At 48.5% G+C, this 25,265-nt stretch overlaps 1 protein-coding gene and 1 long non-coding RNA gene across 4 annotated transcripts; one reads left to right on the top strand and one right to left on the bottom strand.

Annotated features, from left to right (window-relative positions):
- Positions 1–484: 484 nt before the first annotated feature.
- Positions 485–7,887, bottom strand: LOC311442743. 2 transcript variants are annotated; one of them, XR_014696819.1, is made up of 4 exons: positions 7,029–7,887; positions 5,905–6,289; positions 4,069–4,206; positions 485–3,796 (listed from the first exon to the last, which is right to left on the bottom strand). It is a non-coding gene; the product is annotated as an uncharacterized lncRNA (long non-coding RNA). The 2 variants fall into 2 exon arrangements; XR_014696820.1 differs by lacking the exons at positions 5,905–6,289; positions 7,029–7,887 and adding an exon at positions 5,079–5,247 and having other exon boundaries at positions 3,099–3,796.
- Positions 5,464–25,265, top strand: ANP32A (acidic nuclear phosphoprotein 32 family member A). 2 transcript variants are annotated; one of them, XM_084532311.1, is made up of 8 exons: positions 5,464–5,688; positions 18,491–18,640; positions 18,782–18,904; positions 20,563–20,761; positions 20,975–21,061; positions 22,565–22,662; positions 23,565–23,625; positions 23,821–25,265. In XM_084532311.1, exons 1-8 carry the CDS (start codon positions 5,635–5,637, stop codon positions 23,880–23,882), a joined length of 834 nt encoding a protein of 277 aa, XP_084388437.1. In that variant the 5' UTR covers positions 5,464–5,634; the 3' UTR covers positions 23,883–25,265. The 2 variants fall into 2 exon arrangements, with proteins under 2 accessions (XP_084388437.1, XP_084388436.1); XM_084532310.1 differs by having other exon boundaries at positions 5,477–5,688; positions 20,963–21,061.

Here is a 25,265-nt window from a genome sequence, read left to right on the forward strand (position 1 = left end):
CATCACGTTCTTGCTGCTCTAAATACCTCAAACTGCTTTTTTTTTTTTTTTTTTAAATGAACAAAAACTTCCTTCTTATCCCAACACACACGGATACAGGCTTTGACAAGAATCTTTGCATTTTGCATTTTCAGAGTTCTCCAGATGTCTCTTGTCATCTTCAGGAACTGCTAAATCACTCCTGCAAACTCTTCCATACGCTTCATTTCATACAGTTTCATTTTGACATCATCATTCACCTTGTTTTCCACCTTAGTTTCAAAAATATATTAACACACACTTTTAGCTTTGAATTTTGATAATCACATTCTCAGTTTTGTACCAAAAATTGACACTTTTCTTTCCCACCTCTGATTTTGTGTTTTATTCTACCGTATCACAGCTGACTTCACCAGCTTTTGCAAAGGACCTTTATCGGGATGGTGCGAGAATCTCTCGAGTTCTTTCCTTGCTTCTCTGCTGACCAACACAGATGTACAACAGCTTAAAAATATAACGCTGATTTTATTTTTAATCCTTTACATCACAACTAACAAGTTATTGCACTTTGATTCTCCACAAAGGACCCAGGGAAGCTGCATGGCCTACTCATTCACTTACAAAGCTATGCTACGTCTTCAATCCATATTATACACATCTTTCCCTCCCAAATTATCCTGAAAGTCTAATATTTTTAGTTTATAATGTCTAACTCATGACATTTTTACACTTTTGAAGTTGGTTATGGACAGGACAGCTTGGAAAAGGAAGACCAACAGCAATTGGAATGGCTGAGTATTTATATACAAAACAAGTAATAAGTATAAAAAAATTGGAACCATTGCTCTTCACAAACTGAACAACATTTGTTAAACTCCATACAGGAATCTTCCTTGCAATAATATGAAGTATCGAAGACATAAAGCTCTTATTTGTAATGATGTCAGCCTACCTGCAGAATAAAATGCTTAATGCTTCAGAAAAGAAGTATAGAGAAATACACCAGCTTACACGAGGAATAAATAGCTTGATCACCTGTTGAACACTGAAGGGTAACCTTAAGAGTATTCATTAAGTGTTCTTTCCACAAAAAGAGAAAATGTTATGTATCTGCTGCTAAATGCACCTGTGAAACTCATCTAAACCCTCTCCTATTAGCATAAGTTTAACAATTGGCTTTGACAAGAAATCAAACACATATTTGGCAGCCAGAAACTGGAAGAAAAATGGCTGCAGAAAGAGCTGCAGGAAACAGTTCTAAAAAATGGTGTACAAGTTATGGAAGCTTTATATTATTTATATATTGATCTGCCTGTGGCTGTAAATCAGCAGAAGTGTGTGAAACTTGATTTCTTTCTTCGTCTTGCTAAACATCATTAATTTCTAGGCTCCACTGGTATGCCTGATGTTGTGCAAATAAAACCAGAGGGAATGGTCTATGCTAAGCTCGGGGGGAACAAAGCCAGTTTTGAGATGTAACAAGTACTCATCTCTTCTCAGTTTGGTAACTTAAAACAACTACTTCCCATTAAACACTTGGCTTTGAATTACCTTTCTTCAGTTCTTATCTCTTACTTGAAACATTGCTAGAAAACAGAATATTGTGACAAAAAATGTAACATTTGCAAACAATTAGCGCAGAAATCAATGGGAATCACTCATACGCCAGAGGAGTTATACAACAGTCCCAGCAGTCAGCACTGCAAGATATATTGTGTTGAACTTGCCTAACTCAAAAGAGCGATTACATTTAAAAAAAAAAAAAAAGAGAGCAAATAACATTAGACAAAATCCCTTCTGGTTTAGACTTGAGCACTCTGCTTGCACGTTGCTAACCACTGTTAGGAGAAATTCAAACAACCAAGAGGCAAAAGGCACAACACCAACATCCAAGCCTCTTACAATGGCAGTAAGCTTTGGTGCTTTTTCAGCCAACGACTCGAGGTCTTCATTTATTTATTTTTCTAGCTATAGCACTCCCGTATTGATTTTAAGAGTCTCAAAGCATAAATGTATGTTTTCAAGAACACACATATCGTTTTCCTGTGCTCACTTTTGTCCCTTTTCCCCAGAACTCCAGATACCAGTAATCAATATTGCTTTCAATTCCCCTTAATGACCCATTTTCCAGCTACACTGGAGGGGCTGGGGGTGGAGAAGTAAGGGCAGGAAGAGGGACGATTTAAGAACAGAATTTTCTCTTTCACATTGCTGTATCTCCATACAAAAAGAGGACTGAAGATGCTACACAAAACATGAAGGAAAGCATTGTGCAAATGCAACAGGAACAAACAAGATACCAGCAGATATACAAAGGAGAATTATAAGAGACAAAAGAACAATCAGCAGCTCATTTTAGCAAATGCTCAACTATCCATTGATATTACAGACATGGGAAATCCTTCTGGGTTCTGTGTGATGCGTGTATTTAATGTACAGTATCAATTCATATAAAACTTTTGTTAATATAAGATGGATATAAAGGTATTTCATGCTTAAAAAATAAAAAGGTGGTGGTTCATTGCTATGAATGGTTCAGAAAATCTAGATAAAATCACTTAACTGGGCAAATCTAGTTACACTAAAGAGTTTTTAATGCTAGATCAGAAAATACCTAAAAGATAATCATAGAGAAGTTCACAAAAACTTAGCTCAGGCTCAGCAACAACTGAACAACTTCTAGAGTAAATGTCTTTAGCATTTTATATTTTGGCCCAGGATTCTGACACGTAATCAGCTTTTTTGTGTAAACGTGTATTTAGCATTTGCTGGTCATACAATTAACAACACAGTACTTTGAGCAATGAAGGAGTTGGAAAAACATGTGAACCACAGACAAAATCAAATATTATTAAATATTAACTGTAACCATTATGGTGATTTGTCAAAATACTTTTTCGTACTCCAACTTTAAAAGCCAGAAGGTACAGATAAGCACAGAGAATATTTTCATCTTCCAACAGGAGACTGACCAGGGATCCTCAAGACTAGTTTCCCCACCACCGTAAGCAGAGCTCAGATCACTTCTGCTGCTCAGCTCTGACAAGGACTCTGACAGGACAGGATTTCACACATTTTGTCAGTAGGCAGTATTTCTAATCAACAACATCTAGAACAGATAGAGTTGATTGCTTTATTCATAGAAACAGACAATAAGAATTCCCCAAGTAAGACTTAGCATTGCTTCATCAAGATGTAACGCATTCTTCCTCTATTACAGAAAGCACGAAACTGAATCCTTATGGCACAAGCATAACAATTTTGAAGCAGATTCCCTTTTTTTCATATCCCAAAAGTAAAAACACAAATTTGACCAGACATTAAAACTGTTTTTAAGAAAATAAAAGCTATACTCTGCAAAGACTTTAGTTACAATGCATGTACCACTATGAGAGGACACTTTGATATTTGACCTTTGGAACATTTCCCATGCATTTTTAGTTCTTCCAGTTTTCAAGACTTCTAAAGCTTTTGCAATATAAGCAAGGTATGCATGCACAGGACAGAGGGGAAAAAAACAGCAGCTTTAAACGTTTCTCTTTGGTTTTGAATTTTGAATAAGTCTCCCCTGGTATATTGGAGGAGAGCAGTTTATAAAGAAAAAAATCTTACTTACAAGGAAGTAAAAAAAAAAAAAATCTCTGGATTCTCAGAAACTTATTTTCCCCACCTGTGATAAAGGTTTAGTTAATACTTATAGGCACTGTTTCCACAATGAAAGTTCTTTTCCAAAAATCTTCACCTGTGCCTTTAAACCAAACTCCAGATCAGACCTTCCTCTGTGAAGCCTCAGCCCAGGGGCCACCTTTGTTCACACCTGTAAAGAATTTAAAACAGAGCTAAGATACAGTTCACTCTGACACAGAGGTCCTAAAGCTTTGCAAAGTTTACATCCTAAAACCACCGCAGTAATTTTTAGTATGTTGAAGCCAGCACCACAGAACAATAAATAAAATGTCAATTTGTCCATGCCACAGACAAAGCAGAAATCCAATGTCTCTAACAGCTAAACCATAAGGAAGCTCTAAATCACCACACAAAAATATTAACCTGCTGCAAAACACTAGTGAACAAAGTTATATTTTTTACCTGAAGCTGGATCCATCTTGACCTTTCTGCTAGCTTTCACACTCCTGCAGAACTTGTGCTTAGCTGTCCAGGGAATCCATCCCAGCTCATCCACAGCTGAAGTAGCTCGTTATGTATATATGAGCTTCCATCCTACACCTTGGAATGTTTTGATAAGACAATTCCGTCACCTTTTGTTGATAATGAGTATCAAGCATTTCAAAACAACTGTTAAGGGTTTTTACAGCCCTCTGTCGTTCCCAACTCCCTGTCAAGCCCACAGAAACATCACTGACCGTATGCAGGTCCTGGTGGGGACACAAAGTGATTTCATCTCAGCCCCCGTGCCTGAGGAAGCCGGCCTCACCTCCACACTAGCAAGCGAGCCTGGGGGCTCCGGCAACACCAGGAGCCAGCGGATCCAAGGCTGGGGCCATGCTGGGCACCTCACTGGGGAGCCTGACACCGCTACCACCACCTGCATGAGTGGGGCCAGCCAGCAAGGCTGTGGACACCCAGGGGGGCTGCAAGGACCGCCAGGAGCCCTTCCCTGAGCCCCTCAGCACCCCCACATCCCCCTCAGGGCTCCCTCAGCCCCTGTAGCCCCCTCAGGCTTCCTCAAATCCCCCTCAAATCTCCCTCAGATCCCCCCCAGGTCCCCTCAGGGCTCCTTCAGCCCCTGTAGCCCCCTCAAATCCCCCTCAGACACCCCCCCAGATCCTCTCAGAGCTCCCTCAGCCCCTGTAGCCCCTTCAGAGCCCCCCCAGATCCTCCTCAGACCCCCCCAAGCCCCCTCTAAACCCCCTCAGATCCCCCCAAGCCCCCTCAAATCCCCCTCAGACCCCCCCCCAGACCTCCCCAAGCCCCCTCTAATCCCCCTCAGACCCCCCCCAGCCCCTTCACACCCCTCACCCGAGCACCAGCAGCCCCCCAACCCCCCCCCCCCACCTCCTCTCTCCTCCCCTCATGGCGGCCGCTGAGGCGATCGGCACCGCCCCCCCCACACCCCCCACCGCCGCCCCGCTCCGCACCTTTCCCTCCCTCCTGGCTGCGCGCCCCATACCCGGGCGGCTCCGGCTCCAGCTCCGGCTCCGCTCCCCGCCCCACAACCACGGCGCCTCCCCCGGGGAGCGGAGAGGGCCGGGGGGGGGGGAAGGAAGCGAAGAGGGGGGGGCGCAGCGAGCCCCGTGCCCGCCGCCGCCGAGCCGCCGCCGCCGCTCCTTCCCCATCAGCCCCCAGCGCGGAATGAGGCTCCGCTCCCAGCCGGGCTGTCCCCCTGGCCGGCTGCGCCGCTCTCCTATTGGCTCCCACCTCCCCTCGTCTCCTCCGATTGGTTGGGAGCCGGCGGAGCCCGGCGGCGATTGGAGGAGGCAGCCGTCGCTCAAGCCGGAGCCCCCGGGAGCGCCCGCCTCCGCAGTTATCAGGTTAGTGTTCGCCGCGGCGCTGGGCTCGGGGTTCCGAGCGGAGCTGCTGGAGCCCGCCGAGTCCTCCCGGTACCGGCCTCGGGGGGGGGGGGTCTGCAGCGGGGGCAGCGCCACGCCAGCGGAGCCGGGCACAGCCGAGCGCCTCCCGCCAGCAGCCGCGGCCATGGACATGAAGAAAAGGATCCACTTAGAGCTGCGGAACAGGACGCCCTCAGATGTAAGCAATGTGTGTCCGTCTCCCCCCCCCCCCTTTCCCTTTTTAAAAAAAAAAAAAAAAAAAATCCATCCGGTATTTTATTTAACGCTGATTTTTTTTTTTTTTTTTTTTTTTGGGTTAAAACGTGTCGAAAACGTGCGGCGAGGTTGGGGAGGGGGCGGCGGGGGAGGCGGCAGGGCCGCTGCTGCTGCTCGCTGCTGCCCTTGAGGTGCCTACCTGTGCGTGGCCGTGCCCGGTGCCAGGCTCGGGGGGCGCGGGGGGCGCCCGCTTTGTGCCCTATGGGGCCGGGGGGGGGACCCCCGGGGACCCACGGGGGCTGCTCCCGGCCCCGCCGGCGTGAGACGCATTGAAGGGGGCCGGCGGTGCATGAAATAAAAATAAGTTGGTGCTCCTCTCCGGCGTGTTTAGTTCGCAAATATTTGGACTGGGTGCTGGGCAGGGAGAGCAGGCAGGGGCTGCGAGTGAGTTGCGAATGGTTTTGAGTTTAAAGTGCGTCTTCGTTTCTGTGCAGTGATCAGGCAGGAGAGACTGGGGAGCCATATTTGTAACTTTGTAGTCCTCATGAACGCGCCCTTTCTCTCTCTCTCCCTCTCTCCAGATGCTGAGAAGATAAAAAGGAAAAGAATTTTAAGCAAATAACTTAGCGTTTTTAGAGGTCTGGTATCGCTGCCCGTAGTGTGAGCGTGGAATACAAAATATTGCAAGAAATAAATGCACTCTCCACCCCCTCCATCCCCGCACACACACACACACACACACACACACGCACAAAAAGGCTGGATGTGTGTGTGTGCGTGTTTTCCTTTTTTTATTTCCCCCCTTTTTTTAATTTTTTTTCCCTTTCCTCCCCCTTTCCCCATTTTGCCCCCTCTTTTTATTTTTTTTTAATTTTTAAAAATTTTTTTTCCCCCTCCTCTCGGGGAGGAAAAAAAAAAAAAAAAACAAGCTTCAGGGGCTTGTTGTTCGGCGCCTTCCCCGAAAATAAACGGCGGCGAGAAACTTTGGCAGGACACGAAAATAGTCCGGGAACGGGGCTGTTTGGGGGGGGGGGGGGGGGTGCCCAGATGCGGTCGGGCCCCGCTCCGACGGGCGGGCGGCGGCGGCGGCGGGGCTCGAACCCGCGGCCCCGAGCGGGGGTCCCGGCACCCCCAGCCCCCGTTCCTTAACCCCGAGGGGGGGGGTGTTGAGGGCGGCGGGGGCTGCCCCGGCCCCTCGGTGTCCCGGAGGGGCAGGGGGGGGGTCCCACACGTTGTGGGGAGGCTGGAGAAAGGGGTCGCGGGGGTGCCCCGGAGCGGGACCGGGCTGGAAGCGGGGCTCTGGGGCCGGGGAGGGGAACGTACCTCTCCGGGAGGCGCCCGGGGGAGGGCGGAGGCAGGCGGCTGGAACGCGGCCCCGCGGCTTTTCGGTGGCCAGCGCGACGTCTGATGGGGAGGGGGGACAAAGGCGGGCAGATTTTATGTAACCTGCTCTTTAAACTTTAAAAAAAAAAAAAAAAGTCCTGGGCGAGCGGCGGCGGCGGCGGCAGCAGCAGGAGGAGGAGGAGGAGGAAAGAGGAGGAAGGAGGAGGGCGCCCGCCCGCCCGCCGTAGCGGCACACGCCGCCGGCCCCGGCGAGGCGCGGCCCTGCCCGGCCCTCGGGGCTCATTGTTGGGGGGTCCCCCGGGGGGAAGCCGCCTCCCCTCCGCCTCCTCAAGCGGGCCGGGACCGGGAGCTCGCCCCCCGGAGCCCCCCTCCCTTAGCGGGGCTCAGCCGCTCCTGGCATCGGCAGCGCCACGGCGCAGCGCAAGTAGGACGCGGCGCCATGTTGTGTCCTCCCCTCCCGAACCGCTGAGGAGGAGGAGGAGGAGGAAGAAGAAGAAGAAGGAGGCAGCGAGGCCGGGCCGGGCGGCGGCGGAGCGGGGCCGGGCTTCTCCCCTTCAGCGCCCGGGGGGCGGCGGGGGGCGGCCGGGCGGCGGCTCCGACATGACGGGCGGCCGCCGCGCTGCCATTTTGTCGCCGCTGTCGCCGGGCTCTGACAACGAGCCCCCCCCCCCCCCGCCTCACCACCCCCGGGGTGGAAAATCGCCTCCCCGCCGCCTTGCCCAAACCCTTTTTCGTTGTTTTTTTGCCCCAACCGGGCTCCTAGGGGGCTGCCCGGGAGGGGGGGGGCGCTGCGGCCGTGAGCCGGGAAAACGCCTTCTTCTGGGCAGGGCCCGGCGGGAAGGTAGGTCTCCGCTTTGCCTTTTTTTTTTTTTTTTTAAACCCTTTTAATATATTTTTACATCTTTTAAGGCATTTTTTTGTCTCTTTTTATTTATTTTTATTTTTTTACTTTTTGCCTCGCGCGCGATGCCGGAGGCTTGTTCACCATTTTAAGCAGCCCCCGCCGCCCAAAGGCTTTTAATCCTTTTAACACTTTCTGGACAGTGCCTCCCCCCTTCCCAAACACACATCTGGGTTTTGTTCACTTCGTGCTCTGCTCGGACTTACTCCAAAGCAAGCAGAAAGAGCCCCTGTTTGGTGGTGTTTCTCTGTTCCCCTGCAGCTGAGGAACGTCCTCCAGTGGGCTGTAAAACAGCGCTTGGTTAACCTGGCTTTTATTTTTACTTCTTAACCCGTCAGCCTTTAGTTCTGTCACCGAGCTGTCCGCAGCAGCCCTCCCAAGCTCTGTTGGCCCGTCAGGTCCATTAGAGGAGTAAATCCCTTCAGGTTTGGTGCTGTTTGGGACCGCCGCTGTGTTTACAGTCGGTTCTGTGGAAGCCTCGATCCCAGACCGTGCACGTGCGGCTGTGCTGCGGACAGCTAAGGGTGCAGGCTGAACTCTGCCTTTCTAAAGTCCCTGTTAAAATAAGTCATCTGAATCCACCTCCTGCTTTAGGTGAGACACTTGAAACTGAGTTTAGAAGCAGGTCTAGAGCCAGGTGTCGTTTATTTATGGATTTCTGTAAGTCTTCGGGCATGAACAGGACGGTTCTGTCAGTCGCTGGTGTTAGTCTTTGCTTTGATAAACACAGTGTTTCTTGTGTGATCTGTGAAAGATCATCCTCCTCAAAGTTTTAAATGTAACATATATAAATCTCTGTGAAAATAACTGCACAAGTATACGTTTATTTACTTCTTTTGGAGCTTCTGCCCTATAGATGCTCAATTCTTGCCGTACATCTCCTATTTAATCCATTATCAGAGCTTGCAGGATCAGAACTTTTTGTAAATCAAGGCTAGGTAAGAGGATGTTGATAAGGTGTTGGGGTTCTTTCTGATCTTACCAGACTATTTTATGCCATGGGTTATCTCATACAGTCCTGGTGTAGAATACTATGTAATACTTCACCTGTTAAATCATACAGCCCTGTAAGGTTACATGTTAGCTAATAAAATGTAATATAAGTGTCTCAAAGTGGATTATATAGTAGCTATTTCTTCCTCAGACTCCTTTTTTGCTGTGTTGTGTTTTTTTCCTCGCTTTGTTTTTAGATGAATTCACTGTTGGTGAGAGGTCTGGGGTGCCATAGCATCAGAAATCTGGTTGTGGTTGTGTCTGTGTGTCTTGGTGAGACATCCCTGGTTTGGGTGCATGAAATTCGTGCTGCACAGCCACGGCTGAGCTTTCACATCTACTCTCAGCCCAGCTACTTCAACTTTTTTAACCCATTACATGACGTCACTTAGGGTAGTGCACTCACCAAAGAATTTGGCACTTTGCTGATGGTATCGCTGTAGTCTCCTGTTACACATAACTGCCTGCCAGAAATTGGCCAGATACAGCTATTTCACGTGGGTTTCCTCCAAACCATCAGCCAGTAGTGGCATAACCACTGCTCTCCACAGAGAGGATGCTCACCTGGGCACACTCGAGGGTGTTCCCGTTCATTCCTGGTGCATGTAGCTCGACCTGTACCATGCAGAGGCAGTAAAACAAGGTCAGTGCTGAGGGGGACTCCCTGGCTGCGGGACGCAGAGGTACGTTTTTGAAATACTGCACAAAACTCCGGTGGCTTAGAGCTACCATGCCGGGTCATTTAGTCTGAGGATTGAATGCTGCTTTTGAAAGGAGCTTTATCAGCTCAAAATTGTGACAGTGATAAAATACTGACTGCAGCACTGGGTATTTCTTACAGTTCTTCCAACTCTTTGTTGCGCTTTAAAGCTTATTTGAATTCTGATTTCTCGCTGGTTTTCTGTAGGTTTTAACACTGAAGGGAAATACAGTGCAAGCATCTATGCAAAGTGTGCTCTCATATGAAGAATATAAATAAAAAGCTCTTTCCCCTAGCTAGTTCCTTGGTGTGATGCTCATAATAACAGTAAAGAGTTTAAAGTGATAGGCATCCCTTTAAAGACCTGCATTTTAAAGAAGCTTGGGTGTTGTAAACGGGCACAGATACACGCTTTCTTACTCCTCCCCCAGCTGAACCACCTACGGATGGAAAGGGGATCTACTCCAGGTGTGACACCAAGTGGGACAAGAGGGTTGTTGTGGTGGTGTTTAGGGTGCCACGGGATCAGCACGTGCAGGTTATCGTGGATTTGTGCAGACTTCAATCACTTCACCACTCAGGTACCTGACAGCAGGGTGTAAATATAACAAAGAGGTAGCTTTTATCTAATATCAGCAATATCTAAAGGGCAGTCACACTATTGAGCCATACAAGTGATTTTGTATCCAGAACTTTTTAAAAAATTTATTTATTTTGGAACTGGCTTAATAAAAGTTGATTAAGAAGAGAAATAGCTGGATTTTAAGTGGTGTAATTGTACTGTAAACCATCAGGGAGTGCGTTTTCTGAAGAAACAAGGTTGAAGTGAGGGGGAAAAAAGCTGCTTAGTCCAAACCTATGGTATAGGCGATGTGGCTGAGTTATGTGTAACTATCCTCGCAGCAGGATTTGTGCATTATTTATCAGTGGACAGGATATACCTTCCTCTAAACATACACCCAGAACTTCTCAGAGTTTTAAAGTAACATCACTTGCATGCAGGGATTGAGGACTTTATCTTATTTTCTGTATTTAAAAGACGATATTATCTATGCCAGTGATGCCTCTTTAATTGTCCATTTAAATGGCGGAATAATTATTCGTGGTTTTCTTAAATGCTTACGGCCCAGAAGGCTGATGTCGAGCAGTTCTTCCCACTTCATGCTTTCCGTGGATTACTCCTTCCTCCCCCACGTCCTCCCACCTTACAGGTACAGGAATTGCTGAGCTGGGGAAGCCTGAGAAGAGCTGGACCTGCAAAATAGGAGCAGGTGCTCGAATGAATGGCTTTCCCTCCAAAGCCATAAAAGAGCTCGGAAAAGCTTATCTTTTGCCGGTGTGATTTGCTAAGGTGTTGTGTAGCAGCTGACACCTCCAGAGCCTGCTCCTGAAGCCGGTGTTAATTTAACCCAGCGCTCCTTGACGCGTGTCCCTGCATCATCTGAGGGCAGCGTGGAGCACGCTGTCCCAGCCACGGGCAGAGCCCCTGGAGTTGGGAAAGGAGAAGCAACCAGCATCAGTGTGAAATTTAAAAAGCTTTGAATGTAGAGATGGAGCGATTTAATCACTTAACATATCTGAAACAGCCTCTGTCTAAATAAATATTTGGGGTCTTTTCAGAGTTCTGCCGCCAGCAGTAGAAACCCAAATGGAAACTAGTGACTTTTTTGAATGGAACAGCTTTCTGTGTCCCCAAAGTCTGTCCCTGATTTATTAATTAGTGAGCTGCTCATGCATATGGCCACAGTGACCCTTGTAAATGTGTGGAAGTGTGTTTATGTGACTCATGGGGTTTCTTGGCTGGGGGGGGGGGCTGTTCCTTGAGGAAGGCAGCAGTAGGTTATGTGCTCTGCAAGTTTTGTAGTGCTGGAAAGGCTTCATAATTGGATACGAGTGCAAGGTGCATTCAGAGCCGTGATGACTTTTAACCCTTCTGCTGCTTCGCTGTTTTACTTGGAGCAGGAGGTTTCTGGCAGGAGCAGTGTGAAGGGGCATGGGGCTGCTTGGAGCTGTGTTAGTTGTTCTCAGAGCTTATGGCTATGGCATATAAAACGTTAGAGGGTAGAAAACGTAAATTCATTGCTATTCAGCCAGATTTTTCTGAGCTGTGCGAGTAGCTTCAGCTACAAAGACATTGAAAAGAAAAGGCACGTGTTTCCCCATCGCTTTTCCCCTGCTCCATCCCTTTTGCTGGGGCAGAGGTGAGGCAGGGGCCAGGAGGAGGTTGTCCTGCGCCCAGCCTCGTGGCAGCAGGCATCAACAAAGCCCAGCTTTCAGGTGGGGATCCCTAGCATGGATCCTTCAGCTTAGGAGGAGTTTAAAAGGTGGCTTTAAACTGCTTTTTTTGTGCTTTTGTGCAGTGATACCAACAACCTGCTAGAACCAGGGCTGGACCAGATGCCCGCAGAGGTGCCCATGTGGTCCCTGGGCAATTTTTTTCTTCTTGTTCCTTGGTTGCATCCTCCCACGTCCCGAGCGTGGTGCCGTGTTGCTGGCCTCATGCTCCTTCTGATGTTGGGGCTGGTGCACCCCTTGCCAGTGGGGCTTAATGCTGGAAGGGGAAGGGTGGAAAACTGCAGAACTGTAATCAAAAAAAACGTTCGGAGTTTCTTCATCATGTGATTGTCAATGCACGCTGCTGCTTCCAGTGGAAAAACGCCCGTGCATATTGATGCTGCCGTTGAAAAACGCCAGTTATCTAAACCGTGTTGGCGTGATAGTGGAAGTTCCTTTTTTTTTTTATTGTTCTAAAATCTGAGGGAATTTCTGGGAAAGATGTGGAAGAGGAATTCAAATAGAAAAGTTTGGGGGTTGCATCGTTTGGAGAAACCCTAGATGAATTTTGAAGCCCGATGGTAAATTCACGTGATCTCACACAAAATAGGCAAAATAACTGGATGTGGAGGGATTGCACTGGACCAGGCTGCAGTGGAAACTGCTCTGCTCAGCATCAGTGAATCGTGTGGTACCAAAAGGGGGATAGTTGGTGTTTTGTGGCCCTACTTGGGGCAGCATTTCTCTCTGCCCCAGGATTTGCAGATTGCCCAGAGCCTGTGCAGGGTACCTGGTAGCTGGCTCACTGGCTTTCAGAGTTTAAGATGTGCTGCAAGTAAGTTAAATTATTATGAGCAGCGGAGATGTGATAAATAAAAACCTTGCGGGGACATACCAAAATCCAAGGTAAAACATTGGTTTGGTAAAAGGAAAGAAAAAAAAAATTAAATAAAAAATAAATAACATACCACCTTTGCTTCTGTAACCTGTAGCAGGTGCCCCTGAGTTTCATTCTGCCACGTGTATGTTGTCAGGTGGGTCAGAGGACACCAACACTGTTGAATTTTCCCTTCCCTGCCAAATTCAAGCTAGAAAATCCTCTCCGTGTGGCTCAGTCCTCACCCCGAGCGTCTCTGCCGGGCGATCCCGAGCTGCCGATGGGGAATCCCGGTGGCAGGACGCCAGGAGGCAGCGGGTGCCCTGCCACCTGCTAACCTCCCTCCCTGCACACGGGCAGCACGCCAGGGGCAGGGGGGGCACGCAGCCAGCCTGGGGAGGCCGAGAAGCAATTTGGGTGCCTCTTCATCGGCGTTGAACCCCACGTTGGGTTAGAGGTGGTTCCACCTTCCTCCATCTCTCGCCGTGTTCCAGCAGGAGATGAGCTGTGTGGGGTAGCACGGGGTGCTCTCAGGTGGCTGAGGATCTGTCCTCCATGCAGCTGGCAAAGGGCCTGTTTACATTCTGTCTTCATTAAAAAAAAAAACAAAATCGGGTCTTTAGGTTGGTTACGTTTTGGTGACCATCTTAGAGCAGAAGTTATCGTGTCTTTGAGCCTTCAGAGCTGCTTCGTTGGCACAAGGTACTAAATAAGATGCTTTGTTCAAGCATTTTTGGCCTGATCACATTGCAGGTGGTACCTGAAATGAGATTTTTTTGCAACATTTAACTCCTTCCAGAAGTAACTTTGGGAGAAGCTTGTAAAAGTTGAGCATGGAAAGCATCCTGGGCAGCTCTGCGTGAACGATGGGCTCCTTGCAAGGCTTGGGCAGTGTCCTGAGCCTTGTCAAAGCCATTCTGCCCCCAGCCAACAGGAACATCGTGACCATGGATGGTTGGCTTCTCTGGAACCTTGAGGCACAAACCGGGTGGAATAGAAACCTAAGGAGATCCGTTTCTGCTCAGGGATCCCCAGCTCTGCGTGAGAGCAGATCCAGAACACAGCGTACGCACAGGAGGAGCCCAATTTTTGGCACGCTGGCTGCAACAGCAGCAAAGGTCGTGCTCGGTCTTTACCGTGGAGCGATGCAGGGCTTTGCACACACTATGCACAATTCTGAGACCAAAAAAAAACCAACCCCAAAGACAGAAACCCAAGTGTCTTGAAGAAACGTTTGTACAACCGGGAGAAAACAAAGCTCTGCTTTCAGAAGTCCTTCGGATTTGGCTTCCACTTGGCACAGCAGGCATCCCTGCTTCCCACAGCTCTGCCCTCCTCCAGATGAAGTTTCCATTGGGTTAGGAGGAACGAAGGACATCTCTCCGTGTTCCCTGTCTCATTTGGTTGGAAGCAGTGCAAGATGGAGTTAACGCCCTCTTCTTCACCTGTTTTTGGGTTAAAATGCCGCATAGTGGGATATCCCTATCCTTGAGGTACCATATGCAGCGTGCACTTCAGAAGCATCCGACCCACTGTGCTGGAAACGAGATGTTTCAGCCTTTGCTGTTCCTGCTTGAAAAGCCAGCAGAACGGTACTTGGAAATTCACCTTTTATCTTTGCAAAGTTGTGTTCACAGCTGTGTCCTTCCATCACGCTGCGAAGCCTCCAGCCGCAGACCTGGCTTCGGGACCCGAGTCCCCCTTCCCTGGATCTCCCAGCCCGTGGGCTGCAGGCTTTCTGCAGCAGAGACTCGTCTGGTTTACGTGCTGCTGTGGGAATGTGTAGACTAAAGGTTAAGGCGATGACTTGTGCTGCGTGGTGGCTGTCTGTGTGTAACTGAATTCTGCTGCTCGTGTGTGTGTTGGGATCTCAGCGGAGCGAGGAGGAGGGAGGCAGGGGAAGGAGGGTCTGCCCCGTATTGTTCCCCGTACCTACACGTGCAGCCAGCTGTGATCTCCTTGCTGAGGCTCCCATGAAATCCAGCAGCTGTTTCCACGTGGCTGCCTGTGCTTGCTCCAGGAATTGGCTGCAGCCTCGCAGTACGCTGCGGGGCCGTGGTAAGGGTACCCGGTGTGTGGTTGGTACCCCTGCTGGGACACAGCCCCTGGCTATCAAGCAGGCAGCAAGATGGTGTGGTGGGAAGTCCTGGAGAGGTACAAGGATGCTGCAGCCCGCAGTTGGCAGCACAACACGTTACCAGCAGCCCGATACCACGATCTGAAGGCATCTGAGACCACCAGAAACAGCACCCGTGATGACCGCGGGACAAGAAGCCCGAAGCTCGCCATCTGAAGGCTTTACTGAAGAAACTGCAATCCCTTCATGTACATTCATGTGGCTGCTGAGTGCTAAGGCCCGATACCAGCAAACCACAAAGCAAAACTCCGGCAGAAAGGCGCAGACGTCCAGGAAGCACCTGCGAGGGCGGCGAGGCCGAGGCAGCACTGCCGGCTGGACGATGCAGGGTGTCCCTGCCCGGGGCAGTGACAGAGCCTCGTTTGCCACCAGTGCTGCTGAAAACACGGCTGTTACGGCAGGACCCAGCTGCACCTGCATTAGGTTTCCTGCTAGACACCCACGGGTGCCCTGGTGGCTGCTGAGGTGAGTGTGGCAGTGTCGTTTGCAGTGGCTGGCTACCTGTGGCGTGGTGCTCTTCTGCTCTTTCCTGCTATCTAGCAATTTTGGAGAGGACAGAGGAAAGATGAACACAGGCTGTATGGTCTCTCTTGATCCTAAATTAGTGCCCACTCCCCTTAGAGCTTCAAGTAGCTTACGTGTTGTGGCACAGATAGTGGTGGGGCTGGCCATGTGCATTGGATCGGGACCCCAGCTCCTGCCTCTCTCCATGAGGTTGGCACCCAAACCCCGCAATGCACGGGCTGCAGCAGGACACAGCCACGTTGAGGACCTCTCATCTTGCTCCAGTTTGTAAGAAGACTCAGAAAAAGCGCTGGCTTGCATCAGGCAGAGGCATATTCTGGGGTTTGGTGGCAGAATATGAGGGAAGACACGTCCAGAAGTCACAGCCGTACTGCGCCTCAGCGGGGTGTTCATGCAAAGTTCAGTGGATGTTCAGAGAGTGATTCAAGGGCTGGGATTTTCCTTAAAATTATGCAGCTTTCCGAATACAAGGAGGAATAGGCTCGCAGTCCCTGTGTCACACTTCCGTGGTGGTGAGCTCTTTCAGATGGAATGTGGCCCCACGAAGGTCACTTTTGGCTTCTCCTCCCTCCGCTCCCAGTCACATCCATGCTTGTTTCTCTGTCAAGGCTGTCCTGGGGCATACCTAGATAAGGCCCAGCATCCTCAGAAGGGGGCAAAATTTGGGGGGCAGACCTGCCTGGCAGCCAGCAAGCTGGAAAAGTGTCCCACTGATAACCCGCGGGGCCTCCAAGAGCCGTGCCTGCTCACCGATGGGACATCACTGCCTGACAGGCTCCTGTTAATCACCAAATACTCATCAGTCACCAAATAACGAGTCCTAAGGAGACATGGGCAAGTTGCTGAAGGTGTCTAATACTTAGAAAAAATATCTGAGCTGGTGGCAGTTGTCAGTGCAGGGAGAACTGGCTGCGATGGCACGGGGAGCGCACGCCGCAGTGGAGCCAGGAGAAACTGCGGAGAGGAGTGTCGTTTCTAAGAGGAGAAACCTAAAAGCAGAAGGCAGTCGGCTTTTCTTCCACCGTGCTCTCACAAATTCCCTTCCACGGGGCTGTGAGGATGGAGGGAGCCGCTCCCCGAGCCCCCCCGGGAGGTGGGCGCTGGCCCCGCGCTGCCCCCGCAGATAACGGGGCGAGGACGGGGGCAGATAGGCACAGATGTGCTGCTGGGAGGCTTGGCTTCGGGGTGGGGCTTCTTTTATTTCATTTTTTAATATTTTTTTTTTCCTTTTTTTGTTTGGCGGGAGCTCGGGGTGTGTGTGAAGCAGATGTTTGAGACAGCTGAGTGTGGCTGCCCCCGAGCTGATCTCGCTGGAGGACCCTGATACTTAAATGCTGTTAGAGCAGGGAGATAGGCATGTTTGCCTTCAAAGCACCTTTCCTGCCATCCAAATTCCAATTTTCCTTCGGTTTGCTTTGCCTTTCAGTGCAATAGATGTATGTGGGACCTGGAGCATCTGACTCGTTCCTTGGTTTCTTATAACCAGCCTCTAAAACTCTTCTGGGAGACTTTTGTGTAGCCATTCCCTATCATAATTCTTCTAGGAAAATTGTAGAGTCTTGGAAAACGTATTTCCTGTCTATCTCCGATCCTCCTACTCTCAATGAATCACTTGTGCTCTCGTGTTGCTTTGGGCTGACTTCCCTATTGACTTCAGCGCTTGGGATTTAATTAGAAACCTCGGGATGTTATTGGGAGCTGTGACACCACACAGGATTCTTCTCCGTGCAGCAGCATTACAGTAACAACAAAAAAAAATATTAAGAAAATTAAATATTTGCATATTAACTGTCCTTGGTGCAAACTGAGGAGTTGCTTCATGTTTTTACGTATGCCCTTTTTTGCAAACTTCCTTTTATCCCATCCTCTGTGCAAGCAGCAGCATCCTCTTCCTCTTCCAGGCCTCTGAGCAAAGCCCGGTGCTCGGGGCTGCTCCGGCTGCCTGTGGCTCTGGGTATTTATTTGTGTGCCGGGCTGAAAGTAACCCCCAGAGATAATTAATTGGTCGAAAAACATCTGGATATCCTCCCGGGGGTGAGGCCTTCCTGTGGAGTCACAGTGCTCGGGGCAGAGCTTCCAGAGAGCCCCCCAAAAAAAATCATTCAGCCTTTGCTGCTCGTGGCCTCGAGCCCTGTGGGGCTGCCCCAGCCCCAGGGTGAAACCCGCGGTTCTGCTCGGGGTGGGGCTCCCTCAGCTTCTTTTTGTTGCTCTGTGGCCGTTAAAGATAGCACCTGCAAAAAAAGGGCAGTGATGTTTTTTTTTCTTTTTTTAAAAAAAAGAAAAAACCCTGCTTGTAACGGGCAGGTCCTGTGCTGCTCAGGCCCACAGGACATTATCTCACCCCTCCCGCTGAACCTCCTGGCTGCAATGGGGCAGGGGAGATAAGAAAAGGGGGGTAATGCTCCTCCAGCAGCAGCTACACTGGCTAAACTTCCCCTGCCAGCATCGTGTGGATCACACCTTGTCATTTCCCATCAAAGCAGCCACCTCCTTGAAGCTCGTCTTCCCCTAAAGTGCAGCGGGGCAGCCCTAACAAGAGGGGCTGGGGCAGACTCTGGGGGTCTGGGTTAGGTTTGCCCATGCCCACCTTTGGGTTTTGGGGCTGCCTGAGCAGCCACTGGTCTCAGCACACCTGAAAAGCCTGATGAGTCCTTGCATGGAGCAGGAGCAGTAGGTTAGTTTAAAAACCCTGTTTTCCTATTTTTTTTTAAGAGTGCTTTTTGCCCGCATTTACCAAAGACAGACCTACTCCTTACAACCAAATAACTCAAGCCAGGATTAATATTTCTGACTTGATTCCACCATTTATAGAACAATACAGAGGTGAGTGGTTGAAGCAAAGCCCAACAACCACGCTCTTGAAACGCTGCTCACCTGGCAAAGTGAGGGCTCAGACCCAGGAGATAACCTTTTGCATACTTGCCAGCTTGATGGAATACCTTTCATTTCTGCCTGAGCTGTGTCGTCCTTTGCTTGGGAGTGAAATCTTTATTCCCTTTATTCACCTCTTTTTGCGTTTCTCTTTTTTTTCCAGGTTAAAGAACTCGTTCTTGACAACTGCAGGTCATACGAAGGCAAAATCGAAGGCCTTACAGATGAGTTCGAAGAGCTGGAATTCTTAAGTACAATCAACGTAGGCTTAACCTCAGTTGCAAACTTACCAAAGTTAAACAAACTTAAGAAGGTAAATAAAGTGCCCTGTCTCTCCCTCTTTGCGATATGCTGCATGTAAATTAGTCGTTTGCCTGACTTAATTAATGACTGACCAACCTGCTTTGTGATGCATGCTTGCACTAAAAACTCAAGATGTTTACGTGCCTTTCAGCTCGAGCTAAGTGACAACAGAATCTCAGGAGGACTGGAAGTGTTGGCAGAAAAGTGTCCAAACCTCACGCATCTAAATCTAAGTGGCAACAAAATAAAAGATCTCGGTACAATAGAACCTCTGGTAAGTCGGTGCGGCGCGGGGCGAAATAAAAACTTAATTTTTTGATGAGAAGGGGCGATGTGATGGCTTGGTGGGGATGGTATTTTGGGTTTTGAAATGCCAAATGAGCTTGCAAGTGAATGCCTTCAGCCCTGGTGCTTATCTTATGGGCTGACACCCATCCCATGGGGCTGACACCCATCCGAGGGTGCGGTGTCCCGGCGGGGACCACAAGCTGCTGCTTCCCTCTAGTGGCCAGCCCTCTGCCAGGAGCAGCCCCGGGGACCTGTCCTGGCCCCAGGCAAAGTGGGGACAGCCCCCAGGCTGCTCACACCCAGCAGTGCCTTTTGGAAGCGCAGCAGCTTTGCACCACGATAACTCAAGGGAAGGGAATGGCCAAGAGTCGGCTCTTGGCGGCTGGCTCGTGTTGTGGGTCTGTCTCCCATAGCCAGGGTCCCTGCTTGGACTGGATGTACAATCCCTGAGATATTCAGCCTAAAATAAGCAGCACCACTTCTGCTCGGGGTGTGTGGGTGTTGGTAGGACCAGCTGCAGCACCGTGTTCAGCCTGCTGGTCCCAGCAGGGCAGCAGTCACAGAGCCTCCAGCTCCTTCTGCAGCTTCCCACCACCTCTCCTGCTCTCTGCCATCACACTCCATTGTTTTACAATGCCATTATTCTCCTTATTTCAAGTACACAGGTACGGCTTATCAGGCTGGCATTCCAAAAACCTTCAACTGTCAGTTCTAGGAGTGCTTCTTAGCACTACTTCCTAATTTTTGGTTTGTGTGTCCTTGATTTTCTAGGACCAAAGAGTTTCAGCTCATGCCTACTTCCCAAAAACTTGCTCCTAACTGTCTCAAGGAGCAGTTTTCAATGAGCTCGTCTTGGCTCGCCTTTCCTCTGGCAGAAGGGGAAAAGTAGGGCTGTTAAACTGAGCGAGAGGATTGTAACTGCTCCTACTTTCAGACTTGTTTTCTTGACATCACCATTGCTCTGCGTGCTAAACTCCAGAAGGGAGAGAGTTCATAAGACCCGAGTCAAATCCTTAACCCCTCTGCTCGTGCTTTTATTGGAAGTGCTTGGAAGTGCAGCTGGCAATGCAGCCCACTTCCTCCAAAAAATAAATGAATTAATTAAATACTTTTAAAATATTTATACCTAATATATTAGAATTTGTTTATTAAAAATTAATAAATTAAATATTTGCCCCTATTCTAAGCCTCTTTTTCATCTAGAATGAAAAAATCATCAAAAAATTTTAGAATCTCTTCTAGTAAAAAATCTTGTGTCTAAAGTATGAGCTGTTTCTTTTTCCACTGAAAACAGCACTTTGTATGTATCTGACCCCAATATTTTGCCTTGCCCTTTGGGGTAACTCACTGGACTGCTGTTCATTAGCTTGGTCCCTCATAGTTCATATGATCTTGTGCCATTGCCTCTTTCCAAACCTCAGTCTCCCACATGCAAGATGCTGAATTTTAGAACATTTCCCACTCAGACAGCACAGAAGCAGTGGCCAGGCACTGCAGATTTCTGTCCCACCCCAATTCAGGAGGCAGAGAGCGAAACGACCCCTTTTGTCCTGGAAGCTCTCGAACACCTTAACTCCGTTGAATTGTCTGTTTTTTGGAGGTTTATCACGACGCTGGGCCTCAGAGGCTTTTCTTTCCTTGCAGAAAAAGTTAGAAAACCTGAAGAGTTTAGACCTTTTCAATTGCGAGGTAACCAACTTGAACGATTATAGAGAAAACGTATTCAAGCTCCTCCCGCAACTCACATACCTCGATGGCTACGACCGGGACGACAAAGAAGCGCCGGACTCTGACGCAGAGGGCTACGTGGAGGGCCTAGACGACGAGGAGGAGGATGAAGATGGTATGTGGCTTGTGCTGCTTGGTGTGCGTAAGTTAAAAGAGCGATATGCTGCCTGGTGCATTTTGCTTCCAGCTCTGACTTGTTGGCAAGAGAAGGGTGTTCTCAGCAGCTCCTGATGGTGTAAAGGAGACGTACCTCAGTGTCCTCTGAAGGAACGAGGGGAAAGGAGAGGGGCAGGGCCTGAAAGAACTACTTTCTCAGTCTTATCTCTAGTGAAAGATCGGGACGACAAAGAAGCGCCGGACTCTGACGCAGAGGGCTACGTGGAGGGCCTAGACGACGAGGAGGAGGATGAAGACGGTATGTGGCTTGTGCTGCTTGGTGTGAGGAAGTGGAAGGACTGACAGGCTGCGTTTTGTGTCCAGCTCTGGCTTGGTGTTGCCTTCAGCAGCTCCTTCCTGACCTCTGTAAAGGAGAAATAGCTCCGTGTCCTCCGGGGGAACGAGGGGAAAGGAGATGGGCAGAGCTTGAGAGAGCTTCTCGGTCTTACTTCTAGTGAATGATGGGGAGAGAGAGGCTGGTAGGAGAAAGGGGCCAGGAGAAGGAGTAAGACGAGCAATGAGATGCTGGAAATGTTCAGGGAACAGTAAATATCAGGGGACAGGTACAAAAGGGAGAAATGGGTAAGAGAAGGTGAGATGATGCTGCAGTTTTCCAGGAGCCACACGATCAGGGAAGCCACGTGTGGTTGTGTAGACCCTGATGGAGAAGGGCAGAGTGGGCACAGGACAAAGTGGTTGAGTCAAGGAATGGAGCAGAGGAGCCAAGGCAATACCAGGAGGGTATAGCTTATCCGTGAAGAGAAAGGGAACTGGTTGGGATCGGGTGGAGAAGAGGACAGGGTAAGTGCTGAAGTTTTCCTGGGGCAGGCTCTGTGAAAGGCAGCAATGAACTTTTTAATGCTAGGAAAGTGAACTCTGCATCCCACTGCATGTAGGTGCCGTTCTGCCTCCCTGGCAGGCAGCACTCAGAGGCAGCCGTGTACTGGCTGGATGGGTGTCAGGCTGAGTTTGGGGAATTTGCTGGACTCTTCAAACCCAGCTGTGCAGCAAAAGCAGAATAGCTGGACTTGCACTTTTCCCTCGAGCACTGAATGCGAGCCCTGGTGAAAGGGGCGAGTGCCGCAGCGGTGCCAGGCAGAGGGGTGCTGTCATCCAGCAGCACAGGAATTCAGCAGGGACAGGTTCTCTTCCTCAGAGCACAAGTCTGAGCCTGTGTTGAAATGCATGAAAAAGCTCCAAAACGCCACTCCCGCAGCATGGAAAACGTTCCTGGTTTGTTGCTTGGGCTAGTTGCATTTAAGCACTTTTCCTCTTGATTGCAAACTCGTGTTGGATTGTGTGTGACCCCTCTGTATTGCTCTGGTAGCATAAAGGCAAGGAGCATCCCCCGGGGAGGGCTCCCAGTGCATGGCTGGCTTGTGAAGTTGTGCCCAGCCTCTGCTGGGAGCAGGTGGACGCTTGCAGACGAAGAGCTGCAAGTGTCCCACGGGCTCTAAAATGCACATCAGCAGGGGGAACTGGAGCAGCTGAGGTGGTCCTGAGGCTGCTGTGATTTTTGTCAGGGCCCTGGAGCAGCTCTGACCATGGGCACAGCTGCCACATCGCCCTGTCACTTGACTGAAGAGGCAGAGGACTTTGTCCAGCCCTGCCTGGCAGCTGGAGAGCTGCTTTTAATTCTGCGCCGCCTCGAAGCAATGCTCTCCGTTCGCTCCTGGTGTTGGTTGCAGCTTCTGTGTCAGACGGCAATGTTGGGGAAAAAAATAACCTTTAAATGTCTGAGTGGTTAATCTTGTTTGTGTAGAAGAGGAGTATGATGATGACGCTCAGGTAGTAGAAGACGAAGAAGATGAGGAAGAGGAGGAGGAAGGAGAAGAGGAGGACGTAAGCGGAGAAGAGGAGGTAAGGATTTCATGCAGCTCATAACGGGTGTGGAACGAACACAAACAGGGAATAGTTGGGCAAGAAATGGATCAAACACCAGAGGGTTTTGGTACGGGATGCACGTGCTTGCTTTTTTAACCTGAGAAGCATCACTGGGGGTGGCTTTGAGGAGCGCCTGTCTATGAGCCAGCTGCCATCTAGTGACCGCTGACATGAAATCATTCTGCTGCCTGGGCTGCTGTCAGTACTGACAGGAATGCCTGCAGGCCTAGCGTGGGGGCCTCTGGAGGGCTGGATTTACACACAGAGAGTGGTGCCTGAATTACTGACCCCATGCTGCGAGACCGAGCTTCCTCCTGTACCCGTATCTCGTGGTTCTGTGGGATGCTTGAATTCGTGGTGTGGTTCAGCTGCTGTGTGTGAGCTGGTCACCTTCTGCTTCAGCCTTAGCAGAACCACTGGGAACGGGGCTAAAATATCTGCTGAAGGCCAGCTGCTCAGAACCTGGAGCTTCTTGCACCTCTCCTCACCCCAGAACACGTGCCTGCTCCCACTGAGCTCACCCGTTGCAATCACTGCGTTTCGCTAAGCTCAGGGCGTCGTAACAAAATTTTCAGCTTCATGGCAGCTGAAGTACGAAGCCATTTACTTGCTGAGGAGCTGAAGCTAGAAGTGGCTGCTACAGTTTTCTGCAGTGAAACATGGGCCAGAGTCCAGTTATGCTGCTGCAAAAAACTCCAGCAACTACACTTATATAAGTGTGTGGGAAGTGTCTGCCTTCTTGTTTGCTTTTTGTTTAAGATGCTTCAAGGACTTTTTCTCTCTGTTGTAAAATGCTGTTAGATATTGCCAAATTTTGAAAGGCTCTGAGCTGAAACCAACTTCTTAAATATCTTTTTTTTTTTTTTTTTTAAATCCAGGAGGATGAAGAAGGCTATAACGATGGTGAGGTAGATGACGACGAAGATGAAGAAGAGCCCGGTATGGCAGTAATCTATTTTTTCCTAGAGATTAAATATATATGTATATATGTATATATAAAAAGCAGGCTCATGTTTTTCTTCCTGCTCCTTTGATAGCAAGCCAGTTGCCAAAGTAGAAGCTTGTTGAACTTGTTCAGCTTCTCAGCAACATGTGGGAGCACCCGTATAACTCAAGTTGTGTTTTATTTTTCAGATGAAGAGCGGGGACAGAAGAGAAAACGAGAACCTGAAGACGAAGGGGATGAAGATGACTAAACTGAATAACCTATTTTGAAAATTTCCTATTGTGATTTGACTGTTTTTACCCTGTATTTCCCCTCCCCACACCCCCAACCTTTTTTTTCTTTTTTTTTTTTTTTTTCTTTTTTTTTTTTCTGATTGTAATGTTGCTGTGGGAACGAGAGGGAGAAGCAGACTGGGTGGGCAAGGGAATAAAATACTATTTTTACTGCCACTCCTCCTCCTATTCATTTTAAATTTTTTCTTTTTGTCCCTCTCTTAGTCCCTGTAACTGCAATAGTAAGTATAAACCAAGTGGTAATTTGTTTCTTATTATTGGAGTGGATAGTTTGACATCTTTCAAAAAGAGAAAAAAAAAGTTAAGATCAGTGGATGATACCCCAAATACACATATTCTGGTCTGAGACAGCCGAATATCCTTGGTTGTTGGGATTTTCCACCGCTGCCAGTCACTAAATACGTTGTAAGCATTTTTGGGGGATGCTTCAAATCTAGGCAAAGCGTCCCTCCACAGCAACAGGTGTGAGAATGGCATATTGATAAAGTGATTTCTTTGTTGCCTGTCCGTGAATGACTGCCATTTTCAGCCAATGCTTTCCCTGCTTTTGTAGGTACCTTTTCTTTTGCTGTTTGTAAATAGTGACCAAATGTTTTTTTGTTGTTGTTGTTTTTGTTTTTCTTTTTTTTTTGTTTTGTTTTCTTTTTGTTTTGTTTTGGGGTGTTCCTTTGGATCTGGTTTGTGGGGTGAATTTGCAATCCCCTCCTTCCCCGTGTGTTGTGTTTTTTCCTTTCTGTTTGTTTTGTTGCCTTTTTTTTTTTTTTTTTTTTTTTTTTTTTGGCTAGGGTATAGCCAATACACTGAAAATGGCAGGCATTTAAATATATATATAAATATATATAAAAAGTGTTCCTAATTCCTGAGTTACTAGTGAAATGAATTTGACAATTGTAATAAAAAAATGTTTCAACCCTTTTAAATAAGGTGTGTACTATTTTGGTCTGTAATATATAACACCTAGTCAATTTTAAGTGATGAGAAACTACTTCCACTTGTGCTATATACTTTGAAAATTTTTACAAACCTAAATACAGGAGGCAGTTCAGCATGTAGGGTAGGAGGTTTCTTTTCATACACTCAAGCACGAGATACTAATACAAAATTGTATTTTCTTACCTAGTGGAAGTCAGTAAAATGACTGAAAATACCTAGTGAATGTACAGTTTTACTTTCATATCCCTCTTTAAAATAGCTTTAGAAGTGACTTGTATTTCCTAGTCAATATTTCATCTGTATAAATACATTTGCAACAGTTTTTTTTTTTTTTTTCCCAGAAGAGCCAAACTTTGAGTTTTATGTCTGTTTGTCATTGATGAATTTCAATAAATCTTTTTATACAA

The sequence above is a fragment of the Aythya ferina genome (assembly GCF_964211825.1).
Source record: "Aythya ferina genome assembly, chromosome: 11".
Taxonomy (NCBI): domain Eukaryota; kingdom Metazoa; phylum Chordata; class Aves; order Anseriformes; family Anatidae; genus Aythya; species Aythya ferina.

What these genes read in the sequence shown, in the direction of transcription:
- ANP32A (XM_084532310.1), top strand. Translation starts at nt 5,635, where the DNA reads ATGGACATGAAGAAAAGGATCCACTTAGAGCTGCGGAACAGGACGCCC. An exon ending in GGAACAGGACGCCCTCAGAT is followed by an intron (nt 5,689 to 18,490) that starts GTAAGCAATGTG and finishes TTTTTTTTCCAG; the next exon opens with GTTAAAGAACTCGTTCTTGA. An exon ending in CGAGGAGGAGGATGAAGACG is followed by an intron (nt 21,062 to 22,564) that starts GTATGTGGCTTG and finishes TTGTTTGTGTAG; the next exon opens with AAGAGGAGTATGATGATGAC.